The sequence below is a fragment of the Elephantulus edwardii genome, unplaced genomic scaffold (assembly GCF_000299155.1).
Source record: "Elephantulus edwardii isolate Elephantulus edwardi_28Jun2011 unplaced genomic scaffold, EleEdw1.0 scaffold00145, whole genome shotgun sequence".
Lineage (NCBI taxonomy): Eukaryota > Metazoa > Chordata > Mammalia > Macroscelidea > Macroscelididae > Elephantulus > Elephantulus edwardii.
The window spans coordinates 3,891,674-3,915,107 of NW_006399895.1; the positions used below are offsets into that span (position 1 = coordinate 3,891,674).

Consider the following 23,434-nt stretch of genomic DNA (forward strand, 5'->3'; position numbering starts at 1 on the left):
TGACTGGCACAGGAGGAGATTGCCCCTCCTTCTCCAGTGAGGCCCCTGGTGAAGTGCACACCTTTGGGACTGCAGCACAGCTTCTTGCTACTAGGCCACCGAGCTCCTTCCTACTGTTCTGGTTCTTGTTTCTGAGTTGGGCCCAGAGAGGTGAGCTGCTAATGGAAAAGAAGCTGCAGAAGCTTCCTTCAACATGAGCTAGGTCAGGGATACTGGTTTTAGAGTTTACACTTAATCTAGGTGCTACACGGTGTATTTAATGTTAGACTCTTTAAGGGAGCATCTAGCAGGTTCTCAGATATTAAACAGAAATGAGCAGTCTGTGCTGTGTTTCAATGTAAAGCTTTATCAGTATTTAAAAACACACACACATACATGTATACATGTATCTGTGTGGTAAGAGATTTTATAGTTACTCTTCATAGATGAGTTCTTTAATTTCTTTACAAATACAATATAAAGGGAGGCAGAGCACAAGCACTCGCGGAAGTGCTCACCGATCTTAATTAGCTGGACAGCCTCACCACAGCTCGAGTGGACACAGTCCTTACTTAAGTCTCCAGGGAAAGCGACAGCTGGGGATGGCAGGAGAAGGCTTCTGCTACTCTTATTTACATTCCTATATGAAGCCCCTTCTCCATTCAGCCAAACAATCCAGTTGTATATTGCAACTTGATCCAATGACACACCAACTAAACACGTGGCAGAAACACCGTCTCGCTGTCCTCTGCAGAAGGTGAGCAGAGAACCTGGAGGCGTTTGGAGGACACAGCCATCCACAAAGTTACTACGTGCAGCCTACTGGCTTATGCCAAGACAGATCAGAACAAGTGTTGGCAGGCACTTGGAATTCTAAGGGGTGTGTGCGCGCATCTAACATGTATTTAAGGAAATTTAGGGGGGAAATAGGATTACAACACTTGGGTGGGACAGAAACAATGGTGGTTCTACAGACAAAACCCATCAACTGCCCACCTAAAAAGCCTGGCTTTCAGGTCCATGTTTGTATAAAAATCTGGTATGCACAAATAACAGTAATTCCTGGTGTCTGAGGACATGGCACCATTCACATTTTTAACAGAGCTTCATCTTCCCTGAAACAATATTGAGTGCAGTCTCCCCCCAACAATGACTTTTATCTTAAACTCTCCGGTTCTTCTACCTGTGGGCAGTCATCTGCTGGGTGCTCGGCCTTCTCCTGCACCGCTGCGCTCTGTTTGGCTTCGTGAAGCCCAGGAGCTCCTGGGTGCTGCTCAGGGCTGCTCGGCTCCGAGGCGTTTTGCTCCGGCCCAGTGGAGAGCTGGTCCATCCTCTCCAAGTCTTCAATGTGACTGACCGAGCTTGTCTCGCTCATAGCATCCGAACCTTTCAGGGACCGTCTGAAAGGCTTCTGGCCTAGAAGAAAGATTAGATGAACAACACTGAAAGCTCAGTAAGGGAGAGTGATGCAAAAGATGCCCAGAGCAACAAGCAAATGCTGAATTCAACCTGCTGCTGCAGAAATCCCAGATGTTACACTAGCTCCGAAGCCTTTGCGAAGGGAGCTCTGGTGGCCCAGGCGGTGAGCAGATGTGCCGCCAACCCAAAGGCAGGGGGTTTGGATCCACCAGATGCTCTGCAGGAGAAAGACGGGCAATCTCTTCCCAGGTAAGTTACAGCCTGTGAAAAGCCCCTTGAGTTGGCACCAACTGGATGGTGCTGAGAAGTAGACACGGTAGAAGTTTTCCAGATGTGGAGAGAAACGAGTACGGAGACCAGGGCACTCACATGCCCAAAGGTAACTTTAAAAAACCTCAGGATGGCAAGAAGCTGCACTGCAATCCCAGAGGTGTGTGGTTCAAATCCACCAGATGCTCTGCTGGAGAAGGAGGGACAATCTCCTGTACCAGTCAGATCTGATCTGATGGTACACACACACACACAAAAAATAATAAAATTAAAAAACAACCACCTCAGGATGGGGGTGTAGGGGGATAAGATGGCAGGGTGCTGGGGAAACAGCAAGTACTTGCACCTTAGATGGACCCCGGCTGAAACTCACAGGGTGACATGAAATGGCAGAAGAGGTGATGGCTTTCGAGCCATGATGGGATGTAAGAGTGGCTCTTAGTGACGCTGCATGGGACAACATTTTTTGTCAGAGACTACTCTCCTACACCACAGACTGCCAAAAGAACAGCCAAGTCTGCAACGGAGGAAACGTAGCCAGGGTGCTCCTTACTGTGAAGGATGGTGAAGCATCCCCTCACGGGCTCTGGGCGTTACCAGGGGAGGCCAGTTCTTGGAAAAAGACATGTTGGGAATGGCAGAGGTTCAGTCAAAGAGAGAAGGACCCTCGATGAGATGGACTGAGCCAGTGTAACCACGGGCTCATGCCTGTCAGAGGGGATGCGATGGCACAGGGCAGGGCACGGTTCAGATCTGCTGTTTGTAAGACTGCTATGAGATATAACCAACTGGACAGCACCTAACAACCGAGATACAAAAGTGTAAACAACAGCCGGAGCATAAGGGTAGCAGCATCTGACCTCCACAAGGGAGCAAAGAAGAGTGAAAAAAAAAATCAGACACTTGGGAACACAATTAGTCCAGAGAACTAATGGACCACAGACACCTTGGCCTCCATGCTGCTGAAACCAGAGAGACTGCACTGAAAGGGATTCTGTCAGAAGGTCCAGCAAGGAGTGGGAGAAAAACTTAGAACAAAAAACCCAATCATAAAAGACCAGGCCAACTGCTCTGACAGACTGGCTGAACCCTAGAATGGTGGTCCTTCATCACCGTTCAGGCCTGCGATGGACCTCACCTCCATGCCTTAATTTTCAATCAAATAAAAGAGCCCATCACCACCTCTAGGGCGCTATGTATTCCTGAGAGCCATCAACTGTTTGAGATCAACAGGGCAGCGTTTGCCCAAAGACTGACGTTCAGAAGTCGGGAGAGGACAGAAAAGAGGAATGAAAATGAGAAACCTAGGAAGTGGGAAGGGGAGTGTGAACACTGTAGGGACTGTTAGCAGTGACACGAAACAGATGTGTATGAACTGAGGAAGGGAAATGGATCTGCTGTCAACCGTCCCCTCATTCACCAAAGGTGAACAAGGACAACAAAAGGTTCTGATCCTCCTGAAGGCAACAAGGACTATGTCTTAGAGAAGACACTTGGAGGAGGAGAAAAAGAGAGAAGCGGTACAGCAAGGCCTCTGGGAAGCTGCAGAAGGAGCTGCCTCCGCTGGATAGCTGGCTGAGACGACGGAGAACAGCCAGTGCTGGCTCAAGGGCTACAGCCTCGGTACAATCCGAGAAATGACCAGGAGGCCGGGAGGGTAATGAGATGGGGAGGAGTAACTGAAGATGTCGTCAGAGAAACAGGTCTGTCTGCGAGCCATTGTGGCAATGTGGCTCTATGCCAGTGGAAGGGGAAGTCACTGGGTAATGGGAATAATAATTCTTGGGTGGAAAAGGCTTTTCCGCTTGAGAGGAATTGCAAAACTCTCTCCCACAGCAGCGGCAGCCCCACTTCGCATCCCTTCCAGTGACGGGCAGCAGTGAGGAGGGCCGCTGCTTAGCGGGCACTGTGTTGGTGTTAATGTGTGTGTGATATAGGGGCACCGACTGGGCTGACGGCTGCACATGATGAACACGATCAACGTCCGTTAACTGTGCAGGGAAATATGGGGAGCTGACAAATGCTTTTGTTAACCGGGTTTGGGTTTGTTTTCTTTTTTTACCACAGTAAAACCAAGTTTATTTTTTGCAATTATTTGTTTTCCTATTTTTTTTTTTAAATTTTTATTTCAGTGAAGTTTATAAACCAAGTTTTCCATTCAACCTTTCACATAAAATATTGTTCAGTGAGATTTATTTCAATACCCATTTCTGTGCTGCACTTTCCTCACTTCCTCCCTTTACTCCTGGTTTCCAGGAATCCTGTCCCTCCCGGTGTCTTCCCTTTCTTTAGAGATGTTGTTCTGATCGTCCCTTTACTGGATATTGCCTTTTCCTTTACCACCTTAATATGTGTCTACTATCTGCTTACTGTATTTTTCTATGCCTCTCCGTTCTTTCCCATCCATGATAACCAAACCAAATGATTGTGTGTGTAAACCTTTCCTCAGTTTGTGTAACGGTGACTTCACCCAACATTTGCCCTTGTCTAGCTTTTCTGACTCAGCATAATGTCCTCTAGATGCATCCAAGTTATGCAGCGTTTCATGAGTTCTTGAATGCAGTAATACTTTTAAAAAGGAGAACATTCAGGATAGTCAGCATCCCAGTGGAACATGATGTCAGCTCTCAAGCCTCCGCCCTCCCCTTGGAATGCACTGGGTTTCAAAACTCAGACTGACAACTCTGCTCGTGAACTCGTCACTTACACAGTAACAGTGGCTGCGAGATGAAGAGCGCGAGGGCTGTGGGTGAAAGCGGCAAGAGAACAAAGGAGTGTGTAATAGAAAACGTGGGGAGGAAACTGTGACGTGATGTGATGTGAACGTTTGGTTTCCCAAGGGAAACCCAGCTGATCTCCCTCGTAATTAGCGTACCTGGAAGTCTCTGTTTAATGCGGGTGCCCGAGGGGGTTGGGGGCGGCGTCACTCCTGTCCCTTGTACTTTGGAGACGTAAGTGTGTTCCGTGGATTCCAGCGAACCTGCAGCAAAGGCAAGGAGTGGGGGTGTGGCAGCCTTATTCCCAAACAGGCTCTTTCAGCCTTCAGCCCCCAGGAGGTGCCAGGAGCGGGGACACGATCCCCCTGTCCCTGCCTGCATGGGTGCTGCATCCTGCCAGCCCCAGGAATCGGAAGACACGCAGTGGGGTGGGGCCCAGCATGTCCGGGAAGTGGCCTTCAGCAAGAATTGGATGCCTCCTTGCCAAAGGCCGAGGTCTCTGCCCGATTAAAAGTCCAATTATATTTTTCCTGTCATATGACAGTGTAGTCATCATTTCCTGGGGAAGGAATAATGCAAAGGGCCTAACATTTAGGAATTCTCCCTTGATACAAAGTCACAGAAAAGAGGAAGCAGAGACTTTAATATGGTTTTCTCCAAATCCCCAGCAACTAATATTATTAATTTTAATATTACTATATAATTATTATTATATTAATATTTGCTGGTTGCTTGATTTGAAAGAAAATGCTCTGTGCTCATGGATTCTTTCAAAAGCAGCCATCTGCTGAGCTAAAACTGAACCCAAACACCCAAGATACACTGAGGGTCTGAACAATAAATTCAAGGAAGGTGAGGGCATGCTGGAGGGACCTTCCTGCGCTATCTCAGCAGCGAGGGTGGGAGGAGGAGCCGACAGTCTCCTCTCCCTCAGTTCCTTGGACTGCTGCTGGCGAAGCAGGGGCCTGGGCAAAGCTTCCAACATTTGGAATACTAAAACCCAAAGGCTTGTGGTCAAAGCGCTCACGGTTAATGAGATGTGGGCCAGTCTGGTTGGTCCTACCTGCTGTTAAATTAAAAGTTCGTCCTTTTCGAGCTGCTTGTAACGGAGAAAACCAATTCAGCACGGATCCGACCACGGGGATCTGCCGCAACACTCCCTGCAAAGCACAAGGCATCAACAGTCATGCTGGCAGCTCCACTTCTGCGCTGGGGCCAGTGGGGAAGTCCAACCCGCCGGCTCACCTCCTCCAGGAGCCGCTCCTCGTTCGCCTTCTGCAGCTGGACCTGCGCCTCCTGAATGCCTTTCCGAACGACCTCGGTCATGTTCTCCAGCAACTGTGTGAGGACCAAGACAGGCTCACGTGAGGTCTTGCCCGGAGGCTGGAGCTATTAACGCAGCACTGGGCACATTCTGAAATGTGCTGGGTGGCCGAACAGGCAGCCCTTGGTAACCAGCCTCGTGTACCAGGGAACAGAAAGGAAGAGGAGGCTTGTACCCACAATCAGAATGCAGTACCCAGAGAGAACAGATACACCCCTCAATATTCATAGAAATGAAGCCAGAATAGAATTGAGTTTGGAATGAACTTGAAATCAACCCAAGGATGAATACAGCCAGTTCCATCAGATTTATGCCAAACTTTTTCCTCTTCCCTATTCCTAGAAAAGAATCAATGAAGTATCTGGTTCTTCCTGCGCTAGTCTTGCTGTGATCCCTTTTCTAGTCAATCAGTTACCTGGAGGGAGCCTGTTGCCTCGTTCATCCGAGACCCAGCTGCCCTTGGGAAGACTTCCACAGCCTCGCCAGGCAGAGCGGAAGGGGTCCGCCTTACCACTCACCACCCTAACTTCCTGTTCACGCACTTAAAACAACTTTGGGAACACTTCTCTAGTCTAGCCCCTCACGGCTGTGAGCTCACAGAGCACAGGGAATACAAAGCCACCTTGTTTGTATTCCTCCTCCTGAGACTGGGGAGATAGGGAGAAACAGAATGAATGAACAGACATTTCCCAAGGCAGCTTATTCCCTTATCATCCCAGCTGGGAGAGCTCAGCGGAGGGATGGCACCCTCATGAGTCTTACGGACCCTCGAGTTTTCCTCGATCTCTCGGGCTGTGACTGCAATGGTCTCCACAAGTTCAGCAATGTCCACGTCATCGCTGGCCATGCCGATGTAAATACAGCTCTTCATGCTTCTGTACTCAGGGCCTGTGAGAAGAAACAACACAGGGACTTGGCATTGGGGAATCCTGTCTGGAGTCGGTCAGTGGGCCCCTTTCCTGTGCTGCTGTATACAGCACGACAGTGCCAAGAGGGAGCTCTGGGGAGCAGAGGAAGGAAGGAGGGGCAGACGAGAAAGGAAAGAGGGGAGGAAGACGCTCAAGAGCAGAGGAGCACCCGGGATGTGGGGAGGGGAGAAGTCGGCACAACTCCGCCACCACCTGGGAGTAAACCAAAGGGTCCTGAGCAGAGATGATGCCTGTTTCCCTTTAAGGCAGTGAGCAAACAGCCTTCGAAAAGGCACTGACTTATTAAAGCAGTAGTTACCCATTTTAAACATAAGGTCAGATTCCAGTTCATTTAACTTTTTCAGGAGGCCAGCATGGATTTTTTCCCCTTCAGGATCTGATTTCAAACTGCTTTTATCGTCATTGGCGTGTTCGTACCTATTAAAAATAAATAAATAAATCACACACCAGCATTTCAGTCTACAAAGATCAAAGGTCTCTTTGGACGTAGGATTCAGAAGAATGTGACACGGGATAAATGGGCAACGGAGCTACTGAATGTGCCTCACGACCGAGTGCTTTTAAGTGAATCACGTGGAAAGCCCAAGCCTTTACTTATGTCCACAAAGTTTAGAAAGAGGGTCTGGGAGTCTCATCATCTGCAAGATGGCAGAGAGGGAGACTCGCCTCGTCCTGAGAGCAGCTGTGATGCACCGTGGACGGACAGCATGAACTGAACTAGAGGGCAGGGCGCTTCCTCTTTACAGGGAATTGAGGGGGGTTTTTTTCTCAACAATTTGTCAGTTACTATTGCATCCTTGTAACTGAGCTAGTAAGGAAGCTCTAGTGGCTTAGTGGTGAGGAATTGTGCTGCCAACACAAAGGTACATGGTTCAAATCCACCAGCTGCTCTGCGGGAGAAAGATGGGCGTTCTCCTCCTGTGCAATTTATTGCCTCTGAAAACCCGCGGGAGGAGCAGCTATGAGTTGATTGTGACTTGACAGGACTCAACAAAAACAATTTCCTCCTAGTAACTAAAGAATTGGCTCCAAAAACCGTAACCTACGCGACTCTCTCCTCGCGGGGACCTGAAGCCCAGCGAATGCAATGGCGAGCCAATGATCCACTGTGCTGTGTCTTAAGTGCCCAGAAAACCCGAGTAATTTTTCATTAGATGTGGATCCCGAGGCTCCACACGTCCACGGTGGATTTCTAGGCTTGTTGACAAGGTGACCCATTCATGGAGCATGCACAACAAAGAGAAAGGACTGTCCCGTGACACGTGAGGACTCTACCTGACAACCCCGATTCCAGGCCAGTTAGGGTCGTCCACATGCAAGAGGCCTGCCGTGGCTGCCACTTCCTGCTTGAACTCTTCCCTCAGCTGCAGGGTACAGGTCAGGACTGGCAGCTTGCTCTTTATGCAGGCAGCGAGCTGATCCACGTCCTCGATCCGAGTTCCTAAAACTGACAGTGTTCACAGACCGTGAGGAGAAGTGCTGAAGGAAAGACAGGAAAAGGTGAGGGGACAGAGCTTCCACTTCCACTAGCGGAAAGGCCAGAGGTTCTAAAAGCATCCAATTAGCTGGATCTGGAGAGCTTAAACAGAAAAAGCAGGCTGCTTCTGGCATACGTTTCTCACACAGAAGACAGGATTGGCCCTTCTGACCTTAATAAGCAATGAAGCACTTTGGTTTCCTGACAAAATCTCTTCTCATAAAAAGCAAGCTGCTTCAACCAAGTTAATAAGCATCATGACACAGGATACACACACAAAAGGCAACCAAATGGTTCTCAGTTAAAATGACTGGAAAAGGGGGTTTGTGGCAGGAGGAGAGGAGGGACGGAGCACATATGCCCACTGTCCATTTCTGCATGTCAGAGCCTGGGAACTCTTGGAGCTTCAGGGACCCACAAAGGGTGGCAGCATGGCTACTCCCTCGCTTTCACCACCGGGGATGCTGTGAGTGATGTTCTCAAGGATCAACGGGGTTCTCCATTAGAGACGAGGCTGTGGGAGAGGCAGGGAAGGTCCAACCACACTCACAGCAGGAGCAGAGACCAGAAGCCCCTCTGGGACCACCAACAATCTTAGGATGAGCACTTTTTCTTTGCAGAGCAAATGAGTAAGACCTTGTTTTCCTACTCTGAGGTCATTGAGAAAAAGAAATTATTTCCTCCTCCAAAATGTCAAAAGCACCAGCAAACATTTTCTGAAAAGCTTTCCATCATCTCACAAAAAAGCACAACCACGATTCTCTTTTCAGCATACAGGTAAGGGCCTAGGACGTGCTAAGCTCTAAGGGCCAGCATGTGTGGGATGTCCTTTTCACCTTCACATTGCTACCATGAAGTCTGAGGGAGCTCTCTGGAGTGGTCCACAGGGAGCTGCACTGCTGGCCCGCAGGCCAGGCCTCTCTGGTGCTGTGACTCCACCAGCTGCTACCAGACAGAAGATGGGCATTCTCTTCCTGTGTCGTTTACAGCCTCAGAACCAGCTGGAGGATCAACTCCCAGCTGGTTCCAACTCAACCATCAAGTCTTACTGGCTGCTGAATACCATCGGTCAGAACCAACAACATAGCTGACCCTCCAGCAGGTTTTCAGATACAATAAATCACACAGGAGGAGACTGTCCATCTTTCCCCAGCACAGCAGCTGGTGGATTCGAACTGAGTGCCTTTGGGTTGGCAGCACAGTTCCTTACCACTAAGCTAGGAGAGCCATGAAGTCTTAGTAACTTCCTTTTTTTTTTAAAAAAAATGTGTGGAATGTCTCTGGAGATTAAGAACCCGCAGAGAGGAGGTCTGGTTACGAAGTGACTGAGTGGGGACATGCATGCAGGCACTTCAATTCTAAAAGCCCAAGTAACCTGTTTCTCAAACTTTTCTGACCTATTAGAATCACCCATAAGGTTTTGAAAACTTCAGATGCCCAGGCTCTACCCCAGATAAATGAAATCGGAATGTCTATAGAAAGAGCCCAGGCAGACAGCTTCTAACGCTCCACAGGTGTGGTCAGCACTGAGACCCGTCGGGAGAGAAAAGCGAGGGTCACAAGTTACCAAAACACAGGAATTCCAAAGGCCTCCAAAGTGTGATTCCGATCCCGAGAAGTTACGTTAGCAGGAAAGTCTACCTAAGCTCAGTGCCAAAGGAAAGGGAGAGTCTCTCTAAAAAGAGATGCTGGTGGAGATATGGAGGTGGGGCAGAGTGCCCAGAAGCAAGGCAAGCACGAGTTTAGGACTTGTGTGTGCTTACTGACACATGAAGTGACGTTCACATGGGTCCCATCACATCTCTGATATCATGTGGGCAAATACTTAAGTCACTTCACCACAGATAAGTAACTCAGTACAAGTCTGTGCTTATGTTGCCTAGCAGGCCTTCCATCCTTCCTTCGTATTCGAGTGGATAAAGAGTTGCACTGGCAACCCAAAGGCAGGTGGTTCGAATCCACCAGCAGTGCTGCAGGAGAAAGATGGGCAATCTCCTCCTATGAAATTTACAGGCTGTTGCAGTGTCAGCTGTCAGGCAATCTTGGCACATAACAACAACACCAACATCCCTGTTATGCTCTGACTCTGCAGGAAGGTGCTATGGGACTGAGCAAGAGATAGGTACCAGCCATACCTAGAAGCAGACTCTGTTGTTGTTTACCATCAAGTCAGAACCGACCCAGAGCTGAACCTCCAGCAGGTTTTCAGAGGCTGTTAATTGTACAGGAAGAGACTGCCCATCTGTCTCCCAAGAAGCAGCTGGTGGATTTGAACTGTGTGGTTTTAGGATTGTAGCGCAGCTTTTTACCACTAGGCCACCAGAGCTCCTTCTAGAAGCAGACTCTGATGTGGTGGGAAAATGTGAAACTGCTCACTGCAGATTAGTAAGTAAGCCGTGCCTATCTTGTGTATTAGGTAGGACAAACTTGACTATGTTGTTATGTGCCATCAAGTTGCTTGCGACTCATGTACAAACAGCCCAATATCCTGCTCTATACTGTGCAATCCACCTCACAGAGGGTCTTCTTCTCCTGCGCTGTCCCTCCACCCTCCCAAGCATGACGTCTTTCTCCAAGGACTGATCCCTCCTTGCAACATGTCCAAAGCATGTCAGACGAAGCTTCAGAATCCTTGCCTCCAAGGAGCAGCCTGGTCTCACACTCTCCAGAAAAAACCTATTTGTTTTCTAGCCATCTCTGGTATATTCAATAATCTTTCCCAGCACCACAACTCAAAGGCATCAATTCTCCTTCTATCATCCCTAGTCACTGTCCAGCTCTCTGATGCATAACAAGTAACTGCAAAGACCATGGCCTGCATCAGGCACACCTTAGTCTCCAGGTTGACATGGTTGCTCTTCAGGACTTTGGAGAGGTCTCTGACAGCAGACTTTTCCAACACAATTTGTCTTTTAATTTCTTGACTACAGGAGAAGAAAATACTCAGAGGAAGCTTACTAACCCCAGCAGCCTGAGCTCTGATTTAGAGTGAGACCCGCCATTATTCTTCACCAAAACATAAGAGCCCCAAAGGAAAGGAAACCCAGCGAGACCAGTACCTGCCGCCGTCATCAGAGGGCTGAAGCGCACGCACGTGCCCTCGGCCTCCAGGTCCATGATGGTGAGGCCGCTCTCAGGCACCAGCTGCTTGAGCTGCTCTCCCAGCTGCAGAGAATGGGCAGGGGGCAAGTTCAGCACTCCACAGTCCCAGGAGATCCAAACCTGACCGTGGCCACACAGCTCCCGACCAAAAGCATTGAGGCTTTGCTTTCACCTTGTGAGCCTCTTTGGAGATTTAGGACAATTGTTTCTACTTGTTTTAAAACAGTATTTTTTTTAAAAAAATTTTTTTTTTTAACAAAAGGAAATAGGAACATTCACTGTAGAAAAATCAGGGCAATTCAGAGAAACCCAAATAATAAAATAAAAATTATCCATATTACAAGACTTGGGAATTTCCACTGTGGCATTCTGGCACCTTCCACTGGAGTCTCTTCCCTCTGTGGGAACAGGGCAGAGGGGTGTGGGTGTGTGTGTGTGTGTGTGCACACTTGTGCGTATGTGTACATTTTATTGTTTTAAAATGGGAAATTTGGGAGGGACTGTATAACAATGAAAGAATTTTTCTTTTACTTTTCAAAGAAGAATGAACTGGAGGGGAGAGATGGGCAGGGAGAAAAGTGCAACAATGAATGAATGGAAATCCAAACTCTGTAAATTTTCATTAAAATAAATAATAATAAAAAAAATTGAGAAAAAAAGGGAAATTCTACCCACTGTCGAAATAGCTGCATTTTTCATGTCATTTATAATGACTGTTACCTTCTGCTGCATGTTTCTGAATGACTGCTTTGGACTCTAGTGTACAGATACATGTAACTTATCCAACTAGTCCCCTGGGTTGGGAATGCCAAAAGTGTTTATAAATTTCACACTGATGCTTAAAGAATTAATCACAGGAGTCCGAGGGAACTCTGGCTGCTGAGTGGTAAGAAGTGGTGTTGCAAATCCAAAGGCAGGTGGTTTGAATCCACCAGCTGCTTGGTGGGAGAAGGGTGGGCACTCTCCTCACGAGTGATTTACTGCCTCTAAAATCCCACCAGAGAGTCAGCTTTGCATCAATTTAGTCTTGACAGCACACGCACAACATGATTCTTTAGGCTAGCATCCCCCGGGCAAAATTCTGGCATCAAGAGTGATTTTTACGCAGCCTCTGATCCACACTGCAGGCTGACAGAGGCTGAGTTCAGGACACGACTTGGACTTGGGTGCCTTCTGATACCAGAACAGCCAAAGCATGTGCAACGTAGTAATCACTTTAAGTGTTGTTTCACAGTCTCACAGAGCAGTAAGGGAATGGCCACCTCGGCAAAGTGAAAGGACTTGTCAGGAGTCACACAAGGGAGAGACCTACAGAGGGACACCCGAGTTCAGCACCTTCGCAGGTGCCTCCTGATTTCCTACACATGATTATACTTTATCCAAAACCCTGGTTCTGATGATGAGGTGACAATGCTCTGGATGTTTAAAAGGGGTGGGGGGGAAGGAAAGAAAGAAAAAGGTTGAGCACAGCCATCCTCACCCAGCGATTCAGTGCATTACAGGAGTGCCTCTCCTGGCCGGCTGCCGAAGGTGCCACATTGGGCCCGAGCGCAGCTGTGAGCCCTGGATTTGACCCTGGAACAAACAAAGCAGAGTCACTCCCACGGTACAGGACAGAAAACAAACGCCCGGCACCACTTCCCTTAAATCCTACCATTAGCCCAAGGGAATATTCTCAAGTGTTACCAAAATCACATACGCATCTGACTGGCCTAGCATTTTCCACTTTCATCCCCCAAGGAACCCTAACATGTGAATATATCTGCAGAGAAAACAGTCTTATTTTTATCTTTCAAGAAGAAAGTTTCCTTCAAGGGATTTCCAGAATAAATCAAAGGGTAAAGTTGTTATGTGAGTAACTTTAATTAACCAGCACCATGCTAGGTAGATCAGAGCATCCAACAGCACTCAACAGCTTAGGTGCTTTGCTTAATGTTCTGAGCTCTCGGGACTGACAGTAACTAAGATAAAATTCTAGTCACCTTAGAGTTTACATCTAAGTCCTAGTCATCTCAGAGTTTATATCTGAGTTGAAGAAACAGACCATAAAGAGAAATAAAATCATTCTGAACTGTTAGTGGCATGAAAGAAGGTAGGGACTCTGACGGAGTCATTTCAGACATGACTGACAGCTGGTGGACATTTTTGTTAAGACTGAAATGCTGAGAAGGAACTCGCTGTAAGGAGAGGTAGGGGACTACAGGTGAGGCAAACAGAAGCGCAGGTACAAAGGCCTTTCACCAGCAAAGAATAAGGCGTATTCCAGGAGCTCACAGATCGGCTGCCTACAGCCCTGCGACCAGGTGGGAAATGACCAAAGATGGCACCAGAGAAGGCAAGGCTAGAACACGCGTGCTTTACGGGGGGTGGTTACGAACCTGGACCTGGCCAAGAGAGTGAGATGTGAGCTGTTATTAAACAGGGAACTGACACTACTTGATTTTCATTTGACCCTCCGGAGAATGGCTGGGATGAGGGTATGTGGAGTGAAAAAATAATGGTGGTGTAGACGAGGCTGGTGGCATCTGAAACATTCCTTTAAACTAGAGATTCCTGGGTCTCGTCTACTGAATGAAAACCTCTGAGGAGTAGGGCCACTGGGAAGAACTGACTGAGTCACAGAAGAGTATCAGTAAAATATGAAAGCTTTAGGGCTGGAGTTCTTATGATGACTGACAACTATGGTAATAAAAACATTCTGTGCTATCTAACTGAAGATTTCTTAAAATTCAAAGCCTTTAGTTTTTAAAATCACTTACCTAAATTTGGTAATTCCTGGAAAAATTTGAACACCACCACTGGGGAATTGAGCTCTTCTTCCACCTGAAAAACGGAACCTGCCATTAACATGAAACACTTGCCAATTCCCCACCCAGTGAGTCTGAAAAGCAGATGACATAATTTCATTAAAGAGTATGTAAAATAAATCAATAAATCTAATGGTTCATTTCAGCTACGGGAGAAAACTAAATTAAAAAATTAGTAAATGCCTAAAAAAGACCTGTGAACCAGTCCCAACAACATACGGTTGAATTTTAAGATCAATTTAGAAATTTATGCTGGCACACTGAAACCAGAAAGAAATTTTAATTATAATGGGACTTGTTGGGCTGAAACCCACAGGTTGGTTGGTTGAATCCATCCAGTGTCTCTGAAAAATCAGGTCATCTGTTCCCATACGAATGACCACACCAGGGAACGCTATGGGGCGGTTCTATCAGTCACATGGGTCCTTCTGACTTGAAGTGACTCAGTGGCACCCAATCACAATGTACACTGCTCAGACAAAAAGGAAAAGGGCAAATAGGTGTTAAAGAGAGCCAACATTCTCTCCCAGAAATGCTGCTGATTCAAGGATTGACTGGGACCTTCACCACTCACAACCAAGTGCTATCCTCTCATAAAGCACACAGGGTGTGCATCCTGCTGCTAGCGTAGACAACCGCAGTCTAGAAGGGAATCTGAGTTATTTTCTAAGTCACTGCGTTCAAGACGGGCATCGGACCAGTCACTTCCTTAATGAGCTTCCTAAGCAGATGAGAATGTTTATTGCATGAAGATCACTGGGCACCAAAATCACAGGCAATGAGAGATGCAAATTAAAACCACAATGAGATCCCTCATCCCAGTAGCAGTGGTAAAGTTTTGCAGGGCAGCAAGCAATAAATGTTGGTGAGGATATGGAGAGACAGGAACTTGCATGTACTGTTGGTGGAATTGTAAAAGGGTATAACCACTCTGGAAGGCAGTTTGGCATTTCCTCAAAAAACTGAACATAGGGGGGAAAAAAGCTGAACACTGAAATTCCCTATGACCCAGCTATTCCACTGCTTGGAATATACCCCTTAATAATTAGAACTGAGACACAAAGATTTGTACACCAACGTTGACAGCAGCATTATTCACCATCACAAGAACATGGCAACAGCCCAAATGTCCAACCACAATCTAATGGATTGAGAAATTGTGGTACATTCACACAATGGAATACTCCACAAAATGGAATACTATTGCAAAGGAACAATGATTTTAAAAAATTACTACATAACTTGGGAGGGACTGGAGAGCATTATGCTGAGTGAACTAACTCAGTCTCATAAGGACACACACTGCATTAGACCTTTATTGTAGAAACAGATAACGAGTACAACATGTATGAGGATCCAGTGTGGGAGGTTGGGAGCGAAGGGGTGAGGACGGGCAGGGGGAAATCATAGGGTCACACAATTTGGTGGGTGGGTAAAGGAAATGGGAAAGATCTGGCAGGGATCTGGAAAGACAGGGCAATGGTGGGTAGAGTTCACTGTTAATTTTATAAACACAATGAATGGGAATGATTGTATGAAACACAATGAGGATGAAGGCTAGTGTAGAACACAATGTATATGAACTTTATAAGCAAACCAACATTAAATCAGAAAAGATCAAGCTCTCTGCTGAACAAATGTATCAACAGCTGTCAGCTCCGCCATGGAGGTGGGACACAAAAAGAACAGTAATGTCCTTGAAATGTGTGTGTGTTAATTTTTTCTTTAGGTGCATTTTAGGAAGTAGACCTCTGAGCAGTGAACCACTTTAGTTATTATTCATTCCAGTCACAAACCCAAGGCCGTTCTGCGGCTCTGAGCATGATGACTCATCCGCAGGGCAACAACAGGGAAGCTAACTTGGAAAGACAGGAAGCAGCCCAGGATCTTCCCCACCAGCCTTTCCAAGGACAGGGTGCCTTTGGCTCATCCCAGGCAAGACTTACACTTACTGCCTTAAATGTCTCCATAAACAAACCTGTGAGTGGTTTTAGTTACAGTTATAATACTGAAATAGAATGAAATAAGGCCAAAAAGCAAGTAGGAAGCAGGGTGGGAAAGGCTCTAGAATCTCTCCTCCTTTCCTCATCCTCAGGGTAAGTCAGAATGACCTAAGTGTCAAGACGTCTATTTACAGACTGCCTTTTTTCTCCTTTCTCTGAGCTCAGTGGTCTCACAACGTCAGCAGTATGAACACTGTTGTTGTCAGGTGCCAAAGAGTCCATTTTCTGCTCACAGCAGAACTGCCCCGGAGGGCCTGTGGACTATAATCATTACAAGAGCCGATCACCACGTCTTTCTCCTGCTGGACAGCTGGGTAGACACAACCCATCAGGGTTTTGATTAACACTTAAGTGGCTGTCACACCACCAGGGTACCGTCAGAAATAGTAATACCAGGGTGCTATACAGAGATGCTAGGCCATAGGAGACTTGAGTTCACAGCGAAGTTATCAACTCTAAATATCTGACATGCTGGATTAAAAATAACCCCAAAGCAGAAAAAGTCTAAATTGTTGCTGTGCTCACAGAAATGAAGGTAAAGCACAGGGAAAACCAGGCCACGTGCAAGCTCAGCTGCAGGCGTTGGTTAAGTGGAAGTAAGCATGAGTGGGGCCTGGAGCTGGCCCTTCAAAGCCTAGTGACTTGGGTTTGAAGTGAGATCAGGGAGGGAGATCTGGTGGTCTAGTGGTAAATAAGCTGTCCTTCAATCACAAAGGTGTGCAGTTCGAATCCACCAGATGCTCTGCTGGAGAAGGAAGGGGTATCTCCTCCTGTGACAGTCAGATCAGATTTGACAATACACAAGAAAGGGGAGGAGGGGAGTGAGAGCAGGGAGTGAAAAGAAGATAAAGCCCTGGGACCAAAACAGGTGTTGCAAAAAAAAAAAAAAGAAAAGAAAATACACACAAAACACAACAAAAAGGTGTCCAGAACATCCTGCATAGAGCCAAGAACCTCGAAGAATGTATTTTATGAAAGGAGAGATGGAATAACTGCAACCATGGCCTTGGGAAAAAAAAACCACAAAAACAAACCACCCCAAAAACTGAACTGTACCTGTACAGGGCAAAAGCAAAACCATTCTCTCCCAAGGAATCAGAATGTCAGGTGTAGCCTACACCTTGGGTTGATTGTGTGGTGAAAGACTCCCAAAGCCAAGGAATGAACACGAAGAAATGGACCCCGTTCAATTAAACTCCTGAACCACTTGGCAGGAACAAATGCAAAGCTCTTAACTCTAACTCAGGCTGCACATAATTCCCTCAAGGGAAAAAAAAATATGAGAAAAAACTGTAAGACAAAAGGAGCTGGTGTCAGAAGACAAAACAGAGAACCAGTGATGCCTCTCAAAAGTGGGATACTAGCCCAGAAGTCTGTGTTATCATAAACAGCTATTATAGCCATGTTTAGATAAACAAAGGATGGAAAGCCATCAAGCAATGGTTACCACAGAGAGATACAGTCTATCTCCTCACTGAAATAAAGACAATAGAAAATAAAATTCACAAACACAAAGAAGCTAGCACAGAAAACTAAGCAGAACAATGAAACCATTAAAATCACACACACACGCACGAAGCATTTATAACATCAGCAATAAATGCAGATCTACTGATACTGAGTGGAAACGGTGCCAATATACCTGTCAAGGGACACAGAGACAGAATGGACAAAAAAACAAGAACAAAAACCATACTCCATCAAAATGTTGCCTACAAGAGCCATAGCTTGGACACAAAACTATAAATAGGCTAAAAATCAAAGTATGGGGAAATGTTAAGCAAACAGTAGCCAGAAGAGAGGGAATGGCAGTAACAAACTGTGATAAAACAGACTTTAAGTCAAAATCCATCCTAAGAAGGGAGCTCTGACGGTCTAGTGGCAAGAGGCTGTGCTGCAATCCCAAAGGCGCACAGTTTGAATCCATCAGATGTTCCACAAAAGAAGGAGGAAAAAATCTCCTCCTGTGCCAGTCAGATCTGATTTGGCGGTACACAACAAGGGGAGAAAATTAAATTGAAATAAAAACAAACAAAAATCCATCATATGAGACAAACCAAAAACTATAACCCCTGCTGTAACCCCTGCTGGAGTCGATTCCAACAGACCGTGGTCCTATGGGCCAGAGCAGGAGTGCTCCACTAGGCAGTACACAAGAGACAGGGACAACTTCAGGAAATGTCAGACTATGTACAACTTGGAAACAACAGGAATGACAATAAAAAACCCGTGTGTGGTTACAGCTAGATATGGATGCATGTATTTGCACAAGAAGGCCCATGTGAGTAAACACACGTGCACGTGTATCTGCAGGGGTATGGATCCACATGCTTGTGCGCGTGGCACAAACAGCCGCATATACGGCAAACCCCAGGGCACAGACCGAGGGTACAGGTCTGGCGCCTCCTACACACAGCCAAACCTCTTCTGGGAGTGGTTGATTGGACTAAAAGGCTTACAAACTCAAATTCCTAAAGTCCAGACCTAAAATAAATAAAATCCTAACACTATCTTTCCAGAAATTAAAAAAAATAATACAAGAACAAAGCAGGAAAGCATTCAAACTTGAACTTCTCTCTACTGTTGGCACTTGTCTATGTTCTCTCCCTGGGAGAGCACCTCTAACAGAGTCACTTTATGAAGACAGCTGGGGAAGACAAGGACAGAGATGCTTGCTTTTTCCTTCCTTATTCTGCCCATGTAGATGAAAACTCTGGTTCGCAAAACAGAAAACATTTTATTATGAATATTGAGTAGAAACAAAATAATTTTTCATTCCTAGAAGATAGGTGTTTTATGCCCCTGGGTAGGTGAAATCAATGGTGTTGAGATCTTTGTGCAGTTTCAAATTAGGAATGAAATAAAACTCTAAATAGTGTCTATGAAAAGCACTGTAGGAGTTCAGACATCACACAGTATAGATTTTTGGGTTTAGGCTAAACGAATAGTGAAGTTATGAAAACACAAATGATTCTTTTTCCTCAGAATGTGGTATTACTGGTTTGTTTTACTTCATTTCCTGTAAATACAGAAAATCTGAAGAAAACCATTCTTCAAATCTAAAGAAACTCATTCTTAGTTGTGGAAGGTGAAAAATGATTTATTTAAATGATGAAGTCAGATACTATACCAAGATTTTGATGTGGTCCACTTTCTTCAAATTTTCCTGCAACCGCTGACTCTGCAGATGACAAGAAAGAGTTTCTATTATTTCATTTTGTTGTTGTTGTTGATTGCCATCAAGTCAAGTACAACTCACAGCGACTCTATGAATAAAAAACCCCTAATGCCTTTCCGTAACTATAGTAATTTCTCCAAATTCAGAGTTTCCAGAAGCATGTGGTTTAGGAAGTGGATGCCACTCCTGCTTCCAAATCTGTTTTACAACTGGACCTTCACCAAACACTGTCCAATGGGAAACCATTATAGTACTTGATACCCCAGTGGCACAAGGTTCAGTATCACAGCAAACCCAGGTTACCTCATACAGCACATTAACAAAGAGTGATGTGCAAAGTGGAAGAGTGTTCCTCCAGATATAATAGCCCTAGTCTTATTTAGCAGTGGTTAAATGAATTGAGTTGAATACGACTCAGAGTAAGCTTTGCACAAAAGACCTGAACTCTGTTCTATAACATTATTTTGGTACATTTTATAGAGTTTATTATTTCATTAAACTGACATAAAAATAAAAAAAAATTACTTTCATGAGGGTCTTTGCAGATCCACAAACAGGCAGCTTAGGAAGATGAATGCCAATTTCAGTCTTTCAACCTCTGCACACAATTTTCAACCTTCAGTTAAAAGCTACATTTAATGATTCAAGAAAATCTTCCCTAAGACATAAATGAATGTCAGATTAGCAATATAAGTAAGTCATTCACTGAAAACCCACAGGGTGCAAAGGTGTGCAGTGCACATTACTGAGTAAAAGGGGTCAAAGATAAATGAGAGAGCACAATGGAATGATTAAGATCACGGGCCTGGAGTCAATCATGGCCGGATTCAAAACCTGGCTCTGCCATCTTACCATCTATTAGATAAATGACTTCATCAGCGACTAACTCACTCCAACCTTTGTTGTTATTATGTGCTGTCGAGTTGACTCCAACTCACAGAGACCCTATACACAACAGCTCTGCACTCTGCTCTATCCTGAGCCATTCTCAGCGCCTTTGACACACCTGCCCTCATTATCCCAGTTAGTGTGTCAGTTCTTATTCCAGGGTCTTCCTCTCCTGTGCTGTCCCCCCACCCTTCCAAGCATGACGCCCTTCTCCAAGGACTTGTCCCTCTTGGCAACATGACCAACGTATGGAGATGGAGCCTCAAAAATCCTTGCCTGCAAGGAGCAGCTTGGTTTGACCCTAGGACAGATCTGTTTGTTCTGTTGGCAGTACACGGTACATTCAATACTTTTTTCCAGCACCACAAGTCAAAGGCATCAATTCTTCTTCTATCATCTTTGGTCATTGATGCATAGCAAATAACTGAGAAGACCACTGCCTGGATCAGGCACACCTTAGTCTCTAGATTGACATCATTGCTCTTTAGCATACTGGGGCGGTCCCTGACATTAGATTTTCCTAGAGCAATTTGTCTTTTGATTTCCTGACTGCTGGTGCCAAGCATGTTGATTGTGGAGCTGAGCAAGCTGAAACTGTTAACAATATCTCTATCTATATGGTGCTGCCAACTGGTCCAGTGGTGAGAACGTTCAATCTCATATGAGCTTCAATCCACAGTGCAGACTACAATCTTAGGAAGTTATCTAGTTTCTCCATGCTTTAGTTGCCTCAACTGTAAAATGGTGTAAATACTCAAAGAGTTGACTGATCTTCATGAAATACTTTGAAACGGAACTTAAAGCACAGTAAGCTACCACCATCAGCAGCTGCAGCAACATCACTGCCAACACTGCTGTCCTCTCACACCCTCAATTCCAGTTAAATCATTAAATCCTCAATGTGGGGAGAATAAGAGTATCTACCTCATAGGATTGGGATTCATTAACTCAAAAGATTGAGCGTTGTACACTGAATGGACAATTGTGGCAATGACTTTTAAGTGGGCTGGTATTAATGAACCTTGTTTTGTTGTTATATGCTGTCGAGTTGCTTGCAACTCATAGCGACCCTTTGTACAAGAGCCCTAAATTCTGCTCTATCTTGTGCCAAACTCACTGTCTCCGACACACCTACTCCCATTACCCCAATCACTGAATCGATCCATCTCATTGAGGGTCTTCCTCTCCTGCGCTGTCTCTCCACCCTCCCAAACATGATGTTCCTCTCCAAGGACTGGTCCCTCCTTGCAACATGTCCAAAGGATGTCAGACTAAGTCTCAGAATCCTTGACTCCAAGGAGCAGCATGGCTTCACCCTCTCCAGGATGAACCTGTTTGTTCTCCTAATGAACCTTACAATCGAGTAAAGCTGTGGAGATCAAATGAGAGGACGATGCTTGGCACCATGGTAATGCTCCATCCCTGCTACCCGTGAGGATGGTGTGGTGAAAGCCACAAGGAGGTCAAGGATCGGAAGGGCACTGCCTTTCATTCTTAGGAAGTCCATGCTATAGTGGGAAACATAAGGCAGGAATACACAGGACCAACCCCATCTGCAGAGTGTTCACGCAGTTTAACTTGTGCCTATTTTTAGCAGCAGTGAATAAGCAACAGGATCATTATTTAAGGTACCGCTTTTGCTTAAAGGGAAAGTGCTGATGCTGGGGTGACCTCAGGGCTTAGAAATAAGTCTCAGCATTCTTTTCCTTCATCCCACAGGCGAAGGGGAGTTCAAACACCCCCTGCCACCCCCAATACCTTGAGTTCTCACACCTTCCCCAAGCTGACTCCGTTACCATGGAAATGATAAGGTTTCTCCTTTCTTAAGAACCAAATCTCAAGACAAGGGCTAATGGCACAACAAGAATTTTGGTTTTTCTTCTTATTTTAAATGGAGTGCTTTTTTAACACAAGAAGTATAAACCTTAAAATGAGTTTCTGATGTAAATGCGGTATGATCCAAAGGACTACAGCTAGAGTAATATAAAAATTACTGGTTTTGTTAAGGAATGACTTGAGAAAAAGCCAATTCCTAGAGAATGTAAAACAAAGATTTAGTATTAAACTTATTTGCATATTTTACTGTATGCTCACGCTCTACTGCAAGTTTTATATATACTAACTCATTAAATCCTAATATCAATCTTTTATTTGTATGCCCTCATTTTATAGATAAGAAAACAGAGATACAAAGAGATAAAACCAGGCTTTTAAGCTTAACAGGGCTTAGAGCTCAAGCTGCTTTTATCTACACACACACACACACACACACACACACACACACACACACACACACACACACATACACGTGCTTTCTTTCCTACGGCCAGAATACAATGTATTTTCCACAATTAACACTCCTCAAATTAATGGACAGAGGATTATAAATGTCCTTAGAGCCTTCAACGTAAGAACTCAAGCCACTGAGGATAAGGTTATACATGCAATCAATAAACAAATCTAACCCCCATGATCATGAGGAAGTCTGTGACATGGGACATTTACTCCCTTTTTCTACCTTTCTCCGCTTCTTGGCAGTCAGCTTGTGACTTCTGCCCACACCTTAGAATGCTTTTCATTTCAGCCTGATTCTATTCCGGACACAAATCCCGAGACAATCCCAGCAGTTCCCTAGAAATGCAATCCAGACACTTACACAACACTTACACACATAGGGCACCAATCTGCTTCCTGATGGGAGGATTAACCCAGACAAATGAGACTACTGGAAGGTGATGTGTGTGTACGGAAATCAAAGTACTTTTTGGCTTCTGGTTTTTGTTGCAGAATACTTATGATTCATTTAAACTTTCAGGTTTCTACTCACCAGTTGGCAGGCATGCTTTATTCTTTCTACAATCCCATCGAGACCCAAGTACTGTAGCGATAACCACAGCGGCAGGGCACGGAGTTTATCTGATGGCTTGTTTGATGTAAGACCAGCAACTAAAGTCTGAAAAAACCACAATGGGCTTATTAGTCATAACCAGTGAAAGCAGGCACCAGAACTAATGAGTTACCATTAGCACACAACGAGGACATGACCGATACTATAAAAGTCACTTTGCACTATTCATTGGATCAAATAACTCTAAGAGGTCAAGTTCTAGGCGACTTATCTCAGAAACCTCTTTTTGTCCAAGGGCTTACAGCTAAGAAGGACAGGCAAAGCCAGGGTGAGAACCCAGACCAGTCACAGCTCCAGGCTGAAGCGCCTGGTCATTGATGAGGCAGCCCCTTCCGGGGTTGCACGGAGTGTCCTTAAATACCTGGTCATGCTTAACCTCCTAGCAAAGATCAAGAAACAGAAAACAAATGCTGCCAAGGGTTTAGAGAGAATG

General features: G+C 45.5%; 1 protein-coding gene across 1 annotated transcript in view; it reads right to left on the minus strand.

Annotated features, from left to right (window-relative positions):
• Positions 1–1,135: 1,135 nt before the first annotated feature.
• LOC102847907 (pyridoxal-dependent decarboxylase domain-containing protein 1-like) overlaps positions 1,136–23,434 on the minus strand; it is a 43,439-nt gene continuing 21,140 nt past the window's right edge. The window contains exons 12-23 of the mRNA XM_006894499.1: positions 22,921–23,046; positions 19,158–19,208; positions 13,977–14,040; positions 12,698–12,792; positions 11,175–11,280; positions 7,914–8,085; positions 6,937–7,055; positions 6,476–6,597; positions 5,631–5,723; positions 5,449–5,545; positions 4,544–4,648; positions 1,136–1,395 (exon numbers count right to left, since the gene is read on the minus strand). Of these exons, the coding sequence (XP_006894561.1) occupies positions 1,136–1,395; positions 4,544–4,648; positions 5,449–5,545; positions 5,631–5,723; positions 6,476–6,597; positions 6,937–7,055; positions 7,914–8,085; positions 11,175–11,280; positions 12,698–12,792; positions 13,977–14,040; positions 19,158–19,208; positions 22,921–23,046 (1,410 nt within the window). The remainder of the gene's footprint in view (positions 1,396–4,543; positions 4,649–5,448; positions 5,546–5,630; positions 5,724–6,475; positions 6,598–6,936; positions 7,056–7,913; positions 8,086–11,174; positions 11,281–12,697; positions 12,793–13,976; positions 14,041–19,157; positions 19,209–22,920; positions 23,047–23,434) is intronic.